The sequence below is a fragment of the Lycium barbarum genome, chromosome 6 (genome assembly GCF_019175385.1).
Source record: "Lycium barbarum isolate Lr01 chromosome 6, ASM1917538v2, whole genome shotgun sequence".
NCBI lineage: Eukaryota > Viridiplantae > Streptophyta > Magnoliopsida > Solanales > Solanaceae > Lycium > Lycium barbarum.
This window is the reverse complement of record NC_083342.1, coordinates 117,184,868-117,199,710: the sequence shown is the minus strand read 5'-3', so window position 1 is coordinate 117,199,710 and position 14,843 is coordinate 117,184,868. Positions and strand designations below refer to the sequence as shown.

Here is a 14,843-nt window from a genome sequence, read left to right as displayed (position 1 = left end):
AAAGATTAAGATAAATGTTAATTATACATTGTGCGTAGGTGTGAGAGGTTGAATATGAATGGTTTCAAGAGAGAAGAGGTAGACCGATGAAGTATTGGGGAAACGTGATTAGACATGACATGACATGACGCTTCTTCAGTTTACCGAGTACATGACCTCATATATAGGTTATGGAGGACATAAATTAGGATAGAAGGTTAGGAGGTAGTTAAGCGTGGTCTCTTAATTTATTGTTTGCTTAGTTTCCGGTATCAGTAGTACTAGTAGTATTATGTTGTTCCTCAATTTCTAGTACTATCGATGTTTCTTGTACTGTGGTTATTGTATTGTCTTGTTGTTATTACTGTTCGTTTTGCAGGATGTTTTGTCATGCTTTCTTTATTACTCCCACCGTCCCAAATTATTTTTGAACGTATTTTCTAATTTATTTCCAATCACCCGTTTGGCCATGAGAACATTTCACTTTTTTTTTTCAGAAATTTTTTTCAACTTGTTTTTTTGAAAATCACAGCCGTCCTACCTTGGTAGGAGTAACGACTGCGTACACTCTACCCTCCCCAGACCCCACGGTGTGGGATTTCACTGGGATGCTGTTGTTGTTTTTTTGAAAATCAGCATTTGACCGTGAAAATTCAAAATACAACTCAAGTTGAAGTTGTATTTGGAAAACAATTTTCACTTTTTTCAATTTTAGTACATTCAAACTACCAAATATTATTTACAAAAATTATAACCAAACACAAAAGGAAAAATATGTGATTTTCATCGCCAAACGCCTACTTATGTAATCTTTAAAATTGAAATCCATTCTCGTAATTTTTCCAAACAAAAAGGAATTTTGTTTCATCTCCGGGCTTACTGTCAACTGATAACGTGACCAAAAATGAAACTTCCCTTGACAAGTAGTACGAGTTTTCTTGCTGTCCATTCTCTTTCTCTCTCTGTGGAAACCCTTTGTCCAGGTACTTTTTTCTCTAGCTTCTTTACTTCAATTTTGAGTTTTCTTGTTGCTTTTTGGTTACTCCTCACGTTTAGTCTTGATCCGTGTCAGCAGTGGATGTAAAGTTCAAATCTTTAATCTGTTTTTTGATTGATGAATATGGTTTCTTGATTGTTTTATGGTGGAAAAGAGTTTGATATTGCTGCTGTTAATTTTGAACTTCAGTTTGTTTGTTTTGTTGGTTCTTTTATTTTTCCTTTTTTCAGCTGCAAAGTCCACTTGCTTTCCTTATTTACTTAGTATGTTTTTCCTTTGTTTGAAGGTTCAGTTGCTCTTTTTCAGATATTATTTTATTGATTCTATGTTTTTTTCTAATATGAAAGGTGGGAGATTTGAATTAGCACATGCTGTGTAGATCGTGCTAGGCAACATGTTCTTCACATAAAAAGCATGTTCTTTTTCTTAATTTTTTATTTTTTCTGTTATTTCAATTTTGTTCTGATCTTTTTCCTTCCAAAATAGAATTTGGAAGTAATTTAAAAGTTGTTTGCCCTTGTATCCTTGTTTTAGTGAGGTAAAATTATATGTTGATAGAAAGAAAAGTGAGGCAAAAATATATGTAGTAGCTGACGAGGTGAGAGTTGATATAGGTCAGTTAAAGAGTCCGGAACCAAAATGACCTCAGAAAAAACCTTTTGAACCTAAAAATAAAAAACTTTAAGCTAATGACAACAAGTCTTCAAACAAAAATGGACGTCTATGTATATAGAACACTTAAACCTAAAGTTTACAAACAAAACTTACTTCGGGCATCTTTTCAACACCTAAAATGACGATCCAAACGTTTACGTATCCTTGACGTATTGAACCTACATTATTGTACGCAGAAAAAAATAACAGGTTCTATATAAAATATTGACGTTTCGGAGTCTTGACACACAACTAATCATTGGTCAAAGTATGAAAAAAACACTAAGTGTTGCAAAAAATAAAGTTGGCCATTTTTTTTTTTTGGTACTGTTTCTATAACGCGGTATTTTAGTTCATGAAAATCTCTTTAATGACAATACTTCATGAAAATCCTCTAAGACAAGGCCTTTTGGGTCTCTCTTTCTCCCCTTCTGCATCTGTCTATATATATATATATTGATAATATCTTAAGTTTATCCATGAAAGAAAATTTACTCTTTTTTGTAGCTTCTGTGCTAAAAATCCTCACGAGTTCTTTGCTTTCATTTTCAGTATTGTGGATATATCAACAGGAGATAAAGTTTCTCCATCTTATTCTTCAACTTGATGCAGTTGATATTTCTCCACGAAACTATAGTTTTAATCAGTTATCATAATATGCCTATTTACTATACATGTTTCATGTAAAACTTCCCACTCTTTTCTTGTTTTGGTGTGTATCTTACTAAATGCTGTCCGCGAAACTATAGTTTTAATCAGTTATCATATGCCTATTTACTATACATGTTACATGTAAAACTTCTCACTCTTTTCTTGTTTTGGTGTGTAACTTACTAAACGCAGTCTGAATTTATTTGTTGTGTGTCTGAAGCAGGCATAAAGTTGAGCCATTATGTTTGGACGGGCACCAAAGAGGAGTGACAACTCCAAGTACTATGCGGTTCTTGGTGTCTCCAAAAGTGCCAGTCAGGATGAACTTAAGAAGGCATATAGGAAAGCTGCTATAAGAAATCACCCTGACAAGGGTGGTGACCCCGAGAAAGTAAGTTGCAGATCCTACTTGTGCAAGTGGAATCCTCTGCATATTACTGTTCCAGATATGTCATGTCACCAATGGAACCTTTTGATTCCGATGCTCTGCATGTTTTTTTCCTCCTTTTTGGGATAATACTGGTGGCCAGGCCAGCTTGCGCCCTGCATGCTTTCTAAGGCAGTTTCCCCTCAAGCCATTAATGAAATCCAGCTAATGCATGATCAGGACAGTTCATTGATACATAGGTCTTATTTACTTTATGCCCTTTTAATTATGATGCATCATGAACGTATGAATGTGCCAATATGTGATCGAAAAAACCAAAGTGGAAGGGGGCAGTTCTACGCTTTTCCTTCTTGTCATGTACTTATGTTTGTTTTCGATCTTCTTCAGTTCAAGGAGTTGGCTCAGGCCTATGAAGTTCTAAGTGATCCAGAGAAGAGAGAAATTTATGATCAGTATGGTGAAGATGCCCTTAAAGAAGGAATGGGGAGTGGCAGTGGTGGTTTTCATGATCACTTTGACATATTTGAATCATTCTTTGGTGGGTCTTTTGGTGGTAAGAATTCTCTCTCTTGGATGGTAGATAGGTTAATTCTGTTGGACGGCATATTTATTTGGCCTTGGTTGTTTCAGGTGGCGGCAGTCGCTTCAGAGCTAGCAGACAGAAACAAGGTGAAGATATAGTGCATACACTTAGGGTTTCTCTGGAAGACTTGTATAATGGCACCACAAAGAAGCTTTCACTTTCCCGGAATATATTGTGTCCCAAGTGTAAAGGGTATTTTCTCTCTCTGAATAGTCTAAACTTATCTTATCTGATTGTTTTTGAAGCTATATTAGGTCCAAAGATGGCACAGAACTATCTAGGTTTTTTTGTGCCTAGTAAATAAGGATTTTGTTGATACGTTCTTCCAAGTGAATTCTGTACTTCTTCTTGAGCCCATTCAAAAATCTGCGGCAGATTGTTTTTGTGTTATGGAGAAATACAAATGCATAGTTAGGCTGCTAGTATGACTTGTATTTGAGTCCACAACACTAGCACATATGTCTAACAACTGAGCCTAGATACGTTATTATTTTTTCCATGTGAGGCACTTGTTTCACTTCACAACGTTCCACTGTTTCTAACTTTCTGTTTTTGTTTCGTGGTGCTAATAATTTTTTGAAGATTACCTTCTAGTTTTTTGTTCCGCTTGTACACTATTTCCTTTGATTTGCTTTCTATTTTAGTCCTTTCCAAGAGTAAGACCTCCTTCCTGGAATGATCAAATCGACATTAAATACGTTGAATTAGTCTATGATAACTACTTTATATGGTTTATACTTTGATGTGACATCACGCCCATTTGCATCTTCCAATCATTATGGTAACAGATCTAGGAACACAAAAGTAATTACTCTCTAAAACCATCTTCTCTTGAACTCCGTGGAAGTGAACAAATTTCTTAAGAGATTGGATTGAGGAAGTAATGGACAAGTTCTCATGAAAAAATTGAGTTTCCTATCTCCTTTTTTTAGCCGAATTCTAATTCGGAAAGTGATAAAAGACGTCACCGCTGGATTTACATCTCTAGTATCAAAACATATTTTTCCTTTAGCACCTTGAATTAATTTGGATGCTTTTGTAATCTTCAATGGTCCAAATAGCTCGAGTTTGACATTCAATGGTGTGATCTAGTGGTTAATGAAGTGGGAAAAGCATGGGAGCTAGGGTTAAAATTTCAGTAGAGACAAAATACTAGGTCATTTCTTCCCCTCCGTGGATAAATTTATTTGTTACCTGTACTGGTGGGAGGTGGCAATTGTAGGCACCATTACCAAACCGTGCACTTCAACTTAAACCTGTTTTGAAAGGGGTGCAACAACAGGTATCATGTGGATTAATCAAAATGCATGCAATTTTATCTGGACTAATCCGTTATCCAAAAAAAAGTTTGAAGATATTCTTTGTAAGGTTGACCTTCTGAAAGCGCTCTTATATTATTTGGTATATGGAGTTTCCATTTACAGATTATTGTTTTAAATGCTCTTTGAGCTCTGTCTCTGTGTTTCTAATGTTTTGTGTACCCATGCTGCTACTGTCCATGGGTGCTCCTTTATTTGCTTTCATCTTTAATTTTATTTGATTCATATGGCCTCGATATCGGTTCTGTTGTTGTGATATACCTATCATCTATTAGGATGCTCTTGTGAATGCATCTTTCTAATTTAATGTAGTGCTCCTCATTTCTTAGGCTGTGTGGGGGCAGGTGGTGATGTGGGTGTGCGTTGCCCTCAATTAACAGATAAATGTAGCATAACCCATTCAAAATAGAGAGAAAAAAAAAAGGGGTGTTTTATCATTGACATTTTGAGAAAATAATAAAATCTTGTTTAGTATTGGAATGGTAAAAAAGGCATAAGAAATTGTTGGAAACAAATTGAATGCTTCAGAGAGAAGTTGGTTGTGCATTTAATCGTTTTCTAAACCTTTTATATCAGTTGAACTGAGATAATTTGTTGGATTTCATGTGCATTTGACTTATTTGTTCGACGCATTTGTGATTTGGTTCCACTGTGTTATCAGGAAAGGTTCAAAGAGTGGAGCATCTGGGACATGTTATGGATGCCAAGGCACTGGAATGCGTGTCACAGCAAGACAGATTGCTCCAGGAATGATCCAACAGATGCAACATGTTTGTCCTGAATGCCGAGGCTCAGGTAGTTAATGAAAATATTATGGTTATTCCATGTTCCTGTGACGAAAGATGAGAAACGTTGGTGGTGTCCCTTCTTTACCTATCCATAGAAAAAGGGGAAACATGTAAAAAAAGAGTTGTCCTTGAAATTTATCATGTTGACGCAGGAGAGGTTATCAGTGAGAGGGACAGGTGCTCACAGTGCAGAGGAAAAAAAGTTACACAAGAAAAGAAGGTTCTGGAAGTGAATGTTGAGAAAGGAATGCAACATAACCAGAAGATAACTTTCGAAGGGGAAGCAGATGAAGCTGTAAGTGTAGCTGGTTAGTCCTTTTACATATTAAATACATGTGAGATGTGTCTGAACATATTTGAGTCTTGCGCCCTGGAGTCAGTACAGTATTTTGAATCAAGTATATAACCTCCTAATATAATATATCAAGCTATTTGCTTCCCCGTTCCATTTTATGCATTGCCCTCACTTTGGCTGATTACTAGTCTGATCTCATAATTTAGTCTTACTGTTGTTCTGCAGCCCGATACCATCACTGGAGATATTGTTTTTATTATACAACAGAAGGAGCATCCGAAGTTCAAGCGGAAGTTTGATGATCTTTATGTGGAACATACACTTACTTTGACTGAAGCTCTTTGTGGCTTTCGATTTGTCCTAACTCATCTTGATGGGAGGCAGCTTTTAATCAAATCAAACCCCGGAGAAGTTGTAAAGCCTGGTAAGCACCTGCGTTCCTTGTTTGCTTACCTCGAGCCATCATGTTTGAGAGAGGAGAGGGGCTTCAAAGCCTTATTCAAGCTTGAGATATTGCTTGAGAACTAGCCATATTGGTCAACGTAAGTGGTGACAATGAAAAGGCTTTTAATCCTTGAGGACCAACGGAGGCAAAAGCAATATCTTCCCATCCGTCCGAGCCTCGGTGGACAGAGTTACCAGTACCTATGCAGGGTGGTTGCAAGTACTCTATGGAATTAGTCGAGCTGCGCCCAAGCTGGCCACACCAAGGTTCTAAGCCTGAGGTTTGGGGTGGGGGGAAGAGAGGGGGGGGGGGGGGGGTTGTGCGAGGTAGGATAAAATGGTACTTGAACTAGGGTGGCTGAGGAGGCTGTATGGTAGTATTACAATGAGTGTATGTGTGCTTATCCGGTTGTCTTTTGCAGATCAATTCAAGGCAATAAATGATGAAGGCATGCCCAACTATGGCAAGCCTTTCATTAAGGGCCGGCTTTATATCCATTTTGATGTGGAATTTCCAGAATCAGGGGTTCTTTCCCCTGACACATGCCGTGGCATAGAGACTATTCTGCCACCAAGACCAGGGAAGAGCTCATCGGAAATTGAGTTGGATGAGTGTGAGGAAACTATTATGCACGATGTCAACATTGAAGAAGAAATGAGGCACAAGGAGCAGCGACGACAGCAAGAGGCTTATGACTCGGATGATGATGAACCGAACGTGCATCGAGTGGCCTGTAACCAGCAATAAGTCTGTAAGATGCTTGTATTCTTGGTCGAATACCCAGTAATCTTTTGGCTATGTTTTTGCACCACAGGCCACTGGCTTTTCGCTTTAGGGTTAATTATGGAGGAGTTAGGCTTCCTTAGTTCTGTTTTATGGTGTGTTAATGGTATTTCGATAGTCCTTACCAATCATTGCTCATTTGTGGTATTTCGATAGTCCTTACCTATCATTGCTCATTTGGCCTTCTGAGTTCAGTTTCTCACTATCTGTTTGTATCAAGGAGTACATGAAATTGAAGTAATATGTACCAAAAAAACATGAAATTGAAGTAATACTTTGATAAAAGAAAATCCTCTGTGTACATTTTATATTTATCCATAGTGATTAACCTCAGGGACGGAGGACTTGGTGTTGGGGTCGGCAATTGCCGCTTTTTTGTTCTTTTTCGGTTGTCCTTTTTTATATTCCATTATGAATAATTTTATTTTTGTCCCTATTGTATTATCCCCTCGTTTCACCTTGTTTGACACAATTTTCTGATTACAACATCCCAGCGAAATCTCACAAAGTGGGGTCTGGGGAGGATAGTGTACGCAGACCTTACAAAATTTTCTGATTAGTCCATTAAAAAAGAATGTCACATTTTTGTATTTTTTAATGAGAAGGTTTTGTAGCCACAAATGTTATGTTTTGTTTAGGATTATAGGTTTCAAAAGTCTTACAGCTGCATAAATGTTAGACATTTGTTTAGGGAATGGGGGGGAGTATCACATTACTGGAATGTAGTAGTGTTACCAATGTAACCAGGGTACTCGATCTGTTCTAATAGTGCATTTATGGTACCATTCCCGAAATATTTATGACACTATTTAGTTTTGGGGGATGGTAGAATGTTTGTATTTGTAACTTTCTGTTTCTGAACTACCTAAATTTATTGAACTATTCAATGAGGGAAAAATTTACAATAGTGCCTCAGACCACTGCCACTAGCTGTATCAGAGTTTTTTTTTTTGGTCTCACAAAGTGAACCCAAAAGTGTAAGATTTGGGTTCACCTTTTTATAAGAAAAGAAACTTCACCCAATTAGTGTCAGTGAGACACATAATAACGTTTTTCGAACTGAAAGGCATTAAATGGTGCCACAAAAAAAAGTTGGCATTGGACTGGGAGATGCGCAATAAATCTGTGCGTTTAATCTTTACCCTAGTTTACTTCGTCTAGGGGTCCTTTATTTGCAATTGCTCAAATCTCTTGTAGGATGCTCATTACTACAAGGCTAGAAATTGACAAGTGCTGTAGACGATATAGCAGCTGCTTATTTGTGTACTTATTTACTATTATCATAGTACAAGAAAAATATTCTACTGTGATTATTATTTCTTAGATCTTAAATATTTTACCCCGCCACCACCCAAAAAAAGGGGTTGGGGCAGGGCCACAGGGCTTGGGGGAGGAGGACATGCCAACTACAGCACACAAAGGAATGCCAGAAGATAATAAGCACATGATCCTAAGCCAAGGACTTTGTTCGTATATGAGGCAAAACAAGTGATCTTCATTCATCTAAATGTCTAATTCAATTTTGAAGTACACCATTAATTGGCGCTTAACACTTGCTAGCTGTAAAGAAATTTATGATGAAAAGAGACCTTTCTGCTACTCCTATTTAACAGGCAAAATGGACCACTTTATTATTTATAGAACATGTTAAATTATATCTCTCATTAAATTTGGAGAAAATAATTGATGTAGCCTTTCAAAAAAATTGGGTGTGTTTTGTTGTAGATACTTGATACACATATACGTCAACCAATCGAGCTTCTTTTAAGGAGACTACACGTGTGGTTGGCCAATCGACGAGTAGATCCAATTTTAGTTACTTTTGTTTTTTCATACCAGGTATCGCTGCACTCCTGTTTTGCGTCTTACTAAATTTGTATGAAACAATAATTTAAGATACTGTACTCCGTAACTATTGTTTTAATTGATTGGACCCAAATTTATTGAGGAAGAATAATCTGAGATCTTGCTTGTTGTACATAAAGCACCTCTCACCAGCAAATGTTGGTCCAGGGGTAGTAATAGACACCGACAAAAGAATTTTGAGGAGGTTATTAATATAAGCACAACATATTTTTGGTGTGCGAGTTGCAAATTGAGGGGGGGGGGGGGGGGGGGGGCTTAGTTTTATATATTATTTCAAAAATAAATGCCCATAAAAAAGGAAAAAAAGTATTGCACTCAAAAAAGTTCTTTTGTAATCTTGTTCTTCCCTTTCCTATTCAAATAGTTTTAACATTCCAATCATCCACTAATTAAGTGGCCAACTTTTTGAAGAAGTCGTAATGTACCATCATTTTTTAGACTGAAATGATATGTCTGTTTGAATCACTGTTAATCGTTGCAAAAAGGGGATGGATCATTGTTTTCTCAAACATGTTGATAGTGTGTGTTCTATAAGAGTTGGGAGAGTGGATGAAAAGGTGGAAGGATTTACCTTTAAAAAAGTGCATCCCCTAGTGCCAAACAGCTCCTAACACTACCTAAGAAGGTCATCTTTTTTTGGAAATATGTATATAATTAGGGTTTTGAAAGTTTCCAAATTCTAGAGAACCATCATCGCTAGATTGAAAGAAGGTTACAGGAATTTCCAAAATGATGAATTCATGTTAAACATTTAGTAGTTGAATTCTTTGTCATTGTGTTTGTTTTAGATTTAAGTTATGACGGCGAGAGCAATATTTACACTATCAATACATTTTAACTTGTTGTATGCTAGGTTATTACTCTATTCGTCATGTTATCATGTCAAATTTTCTAGAAAGAATTAACTGTTGTTATATATAGGTCGATTTAATTTGATGAAGTGGAATATCTTTGCAACGTTAGTGGACAAAACTTAAAACACATAAATGTTTTGTGCTGATGAGATATGTCTGGTGCATGTATCAAACATAAAGTACATTTTCGAAGATGCTCCTACTTAGGTCCTACGAATGGTAACAAAATTTTTATCAGTTGATCGATGGCATGCAACTTCTGTAATGAGAAGATATAGGAAGCTGCCTTTGTGAACGTTTTTAAAAATGGAAAGTAGATTTTGTTTTACCACATTGTGAATAAAATTCGACTGATATCTGAATCATTAAGGTAGCTTGAAGTAATACTCGAGTACGGCAAAAAAAAAAAAAGAACGATAAGTATTTGAAGTGAAAACTTGGTCATAAAGCTAGAATATGAGAATTTTGAAGCCACTTTTACTAAAAGTTAGTATATTTTTTTTTAGTAGTAATTTGCTATCTGCTTAGCACGGTAGAGCTGTTTAGATTAAAGGGACACCTCATGTTGTTCCATTAGTACAATCTATTTACAACTTAACCACTTCTTCGTGTTGTATTAATTTTATTTCTAAAAGACTACACATAAGATCCTTTGGATAAATTATAGCTCTATTTCATTTCATTGTATTCTTCCTCAATAAATTTTGGTAAATGTACAAATTAATTTAGCATGAACTGGCATGCATCATGGCTCACAAAAAAAAAAAAAAAACACGCTTGAAGAAAAATGGGAGCTACCACTTGTGTGGTTTTATTTTATTTAACCATTCGGTATCCAGTTTTTTATTCATCTGATTAATTCAAATCCGTGCCGTATAAAATCCATTTAAGGAGAAATCACTCTCTACTTAATAAATTTTTTTAATTTTCAAGATTTGATCTGATACATTCCCCAGTGATGCAGTCAGTGCTGTCTTGATCAACCTGTTTTAACTTTTTGCTAGGAATATGATAATGGCTACCACAGATATCAGGCAAAAAATCTTTTATCATTATTCTTAATCCTTCCCCACCCGCCACCATCACCCTAATTTTTCTTTTTTTTCTTTTAACAGAAGAAACCAAAAGAAAGAGGTTGTCCATGAGCGCGCTCTCTCTTTCTGACACACGCATTCACACACCCACCGCTAATTGTCTCTTAATTAATCTATGTGTCATGTTTCATGTGTTGTAATTAAATGGCCACAATTTTACCAAAAGTTTATTCGTAGTCCATCCATTCACTTTTACTTGTCCACTATTTCAAAAATAGATTTTCACTTTTATTTGTTCATTTTTGCATATCAAGAGAAAAATAATTTGTTTTTTCTATTCTACCCTTAGGATTAATTACTCATTCCAAATTATTTTTCAAATCATATCCAATACAATTATACACCAATTAATATGGGTATTATAGTGAAATATACATTTTATTTATTATTTTTTAAGGGATGTGCAAAGTTTATAGTGGATAAGTAAAAGTGAAAGGAGGGAGTAGCTGTCACTCTTGATTTTGACGCATGTTTTTACTTTCTTGGCTCTATAGTTATTCAACTTAACTGCTCTGAAAGGTACTGATTATATATTTATATATATTTGTCCAAAGTAAAAGAAATACTTAAGAAACAGCTGTAGTTGGAGTAATCCACAAAAATAGAGTTCGGTAACCCTTTGGACAATCTAACTTGTACCCATAAAGAAAGTGTATAATTAGTGTTGTCCTGGCCTAATTTTGGGTACGATACCAGTACCGCAGTACCAATTAAATTTAATAATGACTATTATTAAGAATCTTGAGCTAACGTAATATCAGAACAAAAGGAATTTAGGTACGCATGTCTGCTAAAACCTATATTTTGAAGAAATAAAAGAAGAGTAAAAATATTTTGTATTTATTCAGCATGAAGAATAAAATGATGTGGCAAATGAAGAGTTTTCGTATATAGAAATACGTACCTAACTGCATTAGTAGGTCAACTAATCCACATTCTTGTAATTAAGACTCTTCTTAATTATCTGATTAGATTGAGATGGCACACTAGGGCTCATGAGTATTGCTGGAAAATTCACCAAATTATCATTCTTTCTTCAAGAAACTTCTTTAACTAAGCAAAATATTTTAACCTCTTTTCGTGGATCAAAAGGCTGCTAGAATACTAAGGAAGAAGACAACCAAAACATTTAAAAAGAAATACTAAGAAAAAACAGATTGTGAAAAAGTGCACTCTTTTCTTTAATAATTGGTAACATCATTTGCCTTAATTGGATAAGGTTAGGAGTTGATCAGAAATTCCATTTTTTATTAACTTGTTAGTACATTCAAAATGGTTATTTAATTGGATAATGTTGGAAGTTGATCTGAAATTTCATATTTATATTGTTAACTTGTTAGTGCATTCAAAAATGATTAATTAATTGGATAAGGTTAGAAGTTAATCTGAAATTCCATATTTACTAACTTGTTAGCACATTAAAAATGGTTAATTAATTGGATAAGGTTAAATTAAACATCATGAATCTGCCTTAATAGGATTAGGTTAAAAGTTGCTCTAAAATTCCACTCTTTTATTATTAGTAACTTGTTTGGACTATTTATTCGTACATGCTGTTGGGGGAATAGAATTTTCTTTTTTATTTCACAAAATGGGCATGAATTCCTTAGAAGACATTTTGAAGGATGTAAAATAATCTAGTCCAAAATCCAACTAGGTCCCTTAGACCTTTTATTTTTCATTAATATGAAGCACCATAGTTATATAGGCCACAGGCATCCACTTGGTGTTTCTAATTGAAATAAATATAAAATCATAATTACATAAAATGAGTTGAAATGGTAATGATTGTGCGTTGAGGCACTCTAATAATTTGGAGTTAAAAACTACTTTCATGTCAAAAAGTGAACAAAAAAATTATAATAGAGGATTCAGGTACAATATGATGATTTATCAAAATTTGAACTAAATTTATTAGTACTTAAGGGATGATATCATCCTGACCATGGCAGCAAGGTTACCGACTATTAGTAACACAACTAGAGGAATAACAGGGGAAACAAAGTTCCGTGCAATAGCCGACAAGAAAATGAATATTGACCTCATTAAATTCAAAAGTTAGTTCATAGTAAAATGTATAAAATTATATAAAGTGATCAAATTGCACCTCCCACGCCGATACAGGACTCAAGATCCTCCTCTACGTTCAAAAATGAACATCTAAAACGTGAACAATATGATATAGAGGTAAGTAAAACAAGAAGTAAAACAAGAATCAGGAACATGATTTTGATACCATAATAACAAAACAAAAAAATGAACATTGAACCTAACTAAACCCCAATTAATTCATGGGTGAGAATTGCCCAAAAACATACTTAAAGAGACCAAATTACACCTCCCAATAACGATGCGCCGACTTAACAGTACTGCAACACATATGTTTTGTACGTACAAGGGTGGTATGGTTGCTAACTCCGCAACCCATCAAAGCCGGTCAAGGGATGCAGGTCGTTCATAGGTTTGAATCTTGCCACCTTTCTTATTTCGATTAGAAGAAACTATGCACGTTCAGTTACACTTGGATTGAATAGCTAAACCATTTTTTAATGTCGGAGGAAGTACACTCTAATCAAGAGGAGATAGTAACACAAAAGGTCACTCAATTATGGGTAATGATCTCACAAAGTCATGTTTCTTTGTTTTGTAACAACAGTGTCACCCAACTTTCCATATATCACATTAAAAGTCACCCAATAAATATTTGACATTTAAATTTAATCCACATGGACTTTTTTTTTTTTCAGTCCACATGGAAAAATACATCAAGTTTTGGATTATTTTTTTTTCTTGGTCAAACAGAACAATTTTATTCAACCAACTGGACAAATTAAGTACAACTAGCTTATTGTGGCTCTAGAGCTAGATATCAAAACCAGTGAAAACCTACCAACTATCAATACTACAAATTCTAACTAATACATAGCGGTGAATAAGTAGTTAACTAGGAAATCGATTAAGTCTTTGCATTCTTAAGACTTAATAGCCGGGTTAAATATGTTATAGCTTGCAAAATAAATTCATCAGGGTGCTCTTATTTTGATTAACTATTAGTGCTGCCATTATAGGATAGGAAATACAATTTATGGGTTAGAAGGAATGTCCAGACTTCAGGAACTACATTTACTTAATGTCGTTAAAAAAATCGTTATGGACTTCGCTTGAGAGAAGAAAAAAGAAGACGACACGATTTTAATAAAATGATGGGCCAATTTTTTGCCAGAGAGAGTGAAACTCTATTTTAATTAAGAGAGAATAGGTTTAATAAGGGTTAATTTAGGCTTGGGTCGGATCTTTTTGCCATGTGGACTGAAAAAAAAAAAAGTTCATGCGGACTAAATTAAATGTCATGTCATATTTTGTTGCCCAAATATTTATTGGGTGACTTGTGATGTGACATAAGGAAAGTTGAATGACCTTATTGTTACAAAACAAAGAAACATGACTTTGAAAAATTATTACCGAGAGTTAGATGACCTTGTGTTATTACCTCCTCAAATCAGAGGTTATGCTAGTGATACAGCTTTCGGCTACTATATTTCCGCGATTTAGTATACATAATACCAGTTGCTTTGTCTAGCCGCACAATACTTTGTATTGCTCTCTCACGATCCTGTTTTCAAAGGATGTAGTCTTTGAAAGAAGTTACTGTATTTTGCATTAATAGATAATATTACACTATATTCTTAACGTGTTCTGCAAATTATGATCTAATAAATACATATGCCCTTAGCGAATTAGAAATGACTCAAAGTAAATTACTGTTGATCTCGTAAAAACATTGACAATTGATCTCGTGGGCACGCAGATTTTCCCCCGGCTAAAAGGTGAAAACGACTATCAGAGGCCCCCTTTCTCAAGACTATCCATTAAAAATAAAAATAAAAAGGCAACTACTGACTTACTGTAGAGTCCAGAAGGATCCTCTTTTGCAGTGTACCGCGCGTCACTACTACATATTGTCCTGTCATGCTATTGAGTATTGAATGACGTAGTTTTAACCCTCAAAATAAATCAAAGAAAGAAAAAGAAATTTTTTCCCTTTAGAATGTTCAAAACAGTGAAGCCCCTTGGATATATAAGTTGGGACTCGTTGGTTTTTTGGTTCTTTCCTTTCTTTGTTTCTCAAGTCAAATTTACAGAACAT

General features: G+C 35.1%; 1 protein-coding gene across 4 annotated transcripts; it reads left to right on the top strand.

Moving 5' to 3' along the window:
- The first annotated feature begins 806 nt into the window (after positions 1-806).
- Positions 807-7,172, top strand: LOC132645769 (dnaJ protein homolog). Of its 4 annotated transcripts, none has more exons than XM_060362965.1 (8): positions 807-962; positions 2,505-2,672; positions 3,057-3,207; positions 3,300-3,444; positions 5,233-5,366; positions 5,512-5,654; positions 5,880-6,078; positions 6,521-7,172. In XM_060362965.1, exons 2-8 carry the CDS (start codon positions 2,523-2,525, stop codon positions 6,844-6,846), a joined length of 1,248 nt encoding a protein of 415 aa, XP_060218948.1. In that variant the 5' UTR covers positions 807-962; positions 2,505-2,522; the 3' UTR covers positions 6,847-7,172. The 4 variants fall into 4 exon arrangements, with proteins under 4 accessions (XP_060218948.1, XP_060218945.1, XP_060218946.1 ...); XM_060362962.1 differs by having other exon boundaries at positions 808-962; positions 3,057-3,222; XM_060362963.1 differs by having other exon boundaries at positions 847-962; positions 2,502-2,672; positions 3,057-3,222.
- Positions 7,173-14,843: the final 7,671 nt, after the last annotated feature.

Bases quoted from the DNA above. Each gene is read 5' to 3' on its own strand.
- LOC132645769 (XM_060362962.1), top strand. From the start codon at position 2,523: ATGTTTGGACGGGCACCAAAGAGGAGTGACAACTCCAAGTACTATGCG. The intron at 3,445-5,232 runs GTATTTTCTCTC...CTGTGTTATCAG, and splicing joins TTGTGTCCCAAGTGTAAAGG to GAAAGGTTCAAAGAGTGGAG. The intron at 6,079-6,520 runs GTAAGCACCTGC...TGTCTTTTGCAG, and splicing joins CGGAGAAGTTGTAAAGCCTG to ATCAATTCAAGGCAATAAAT.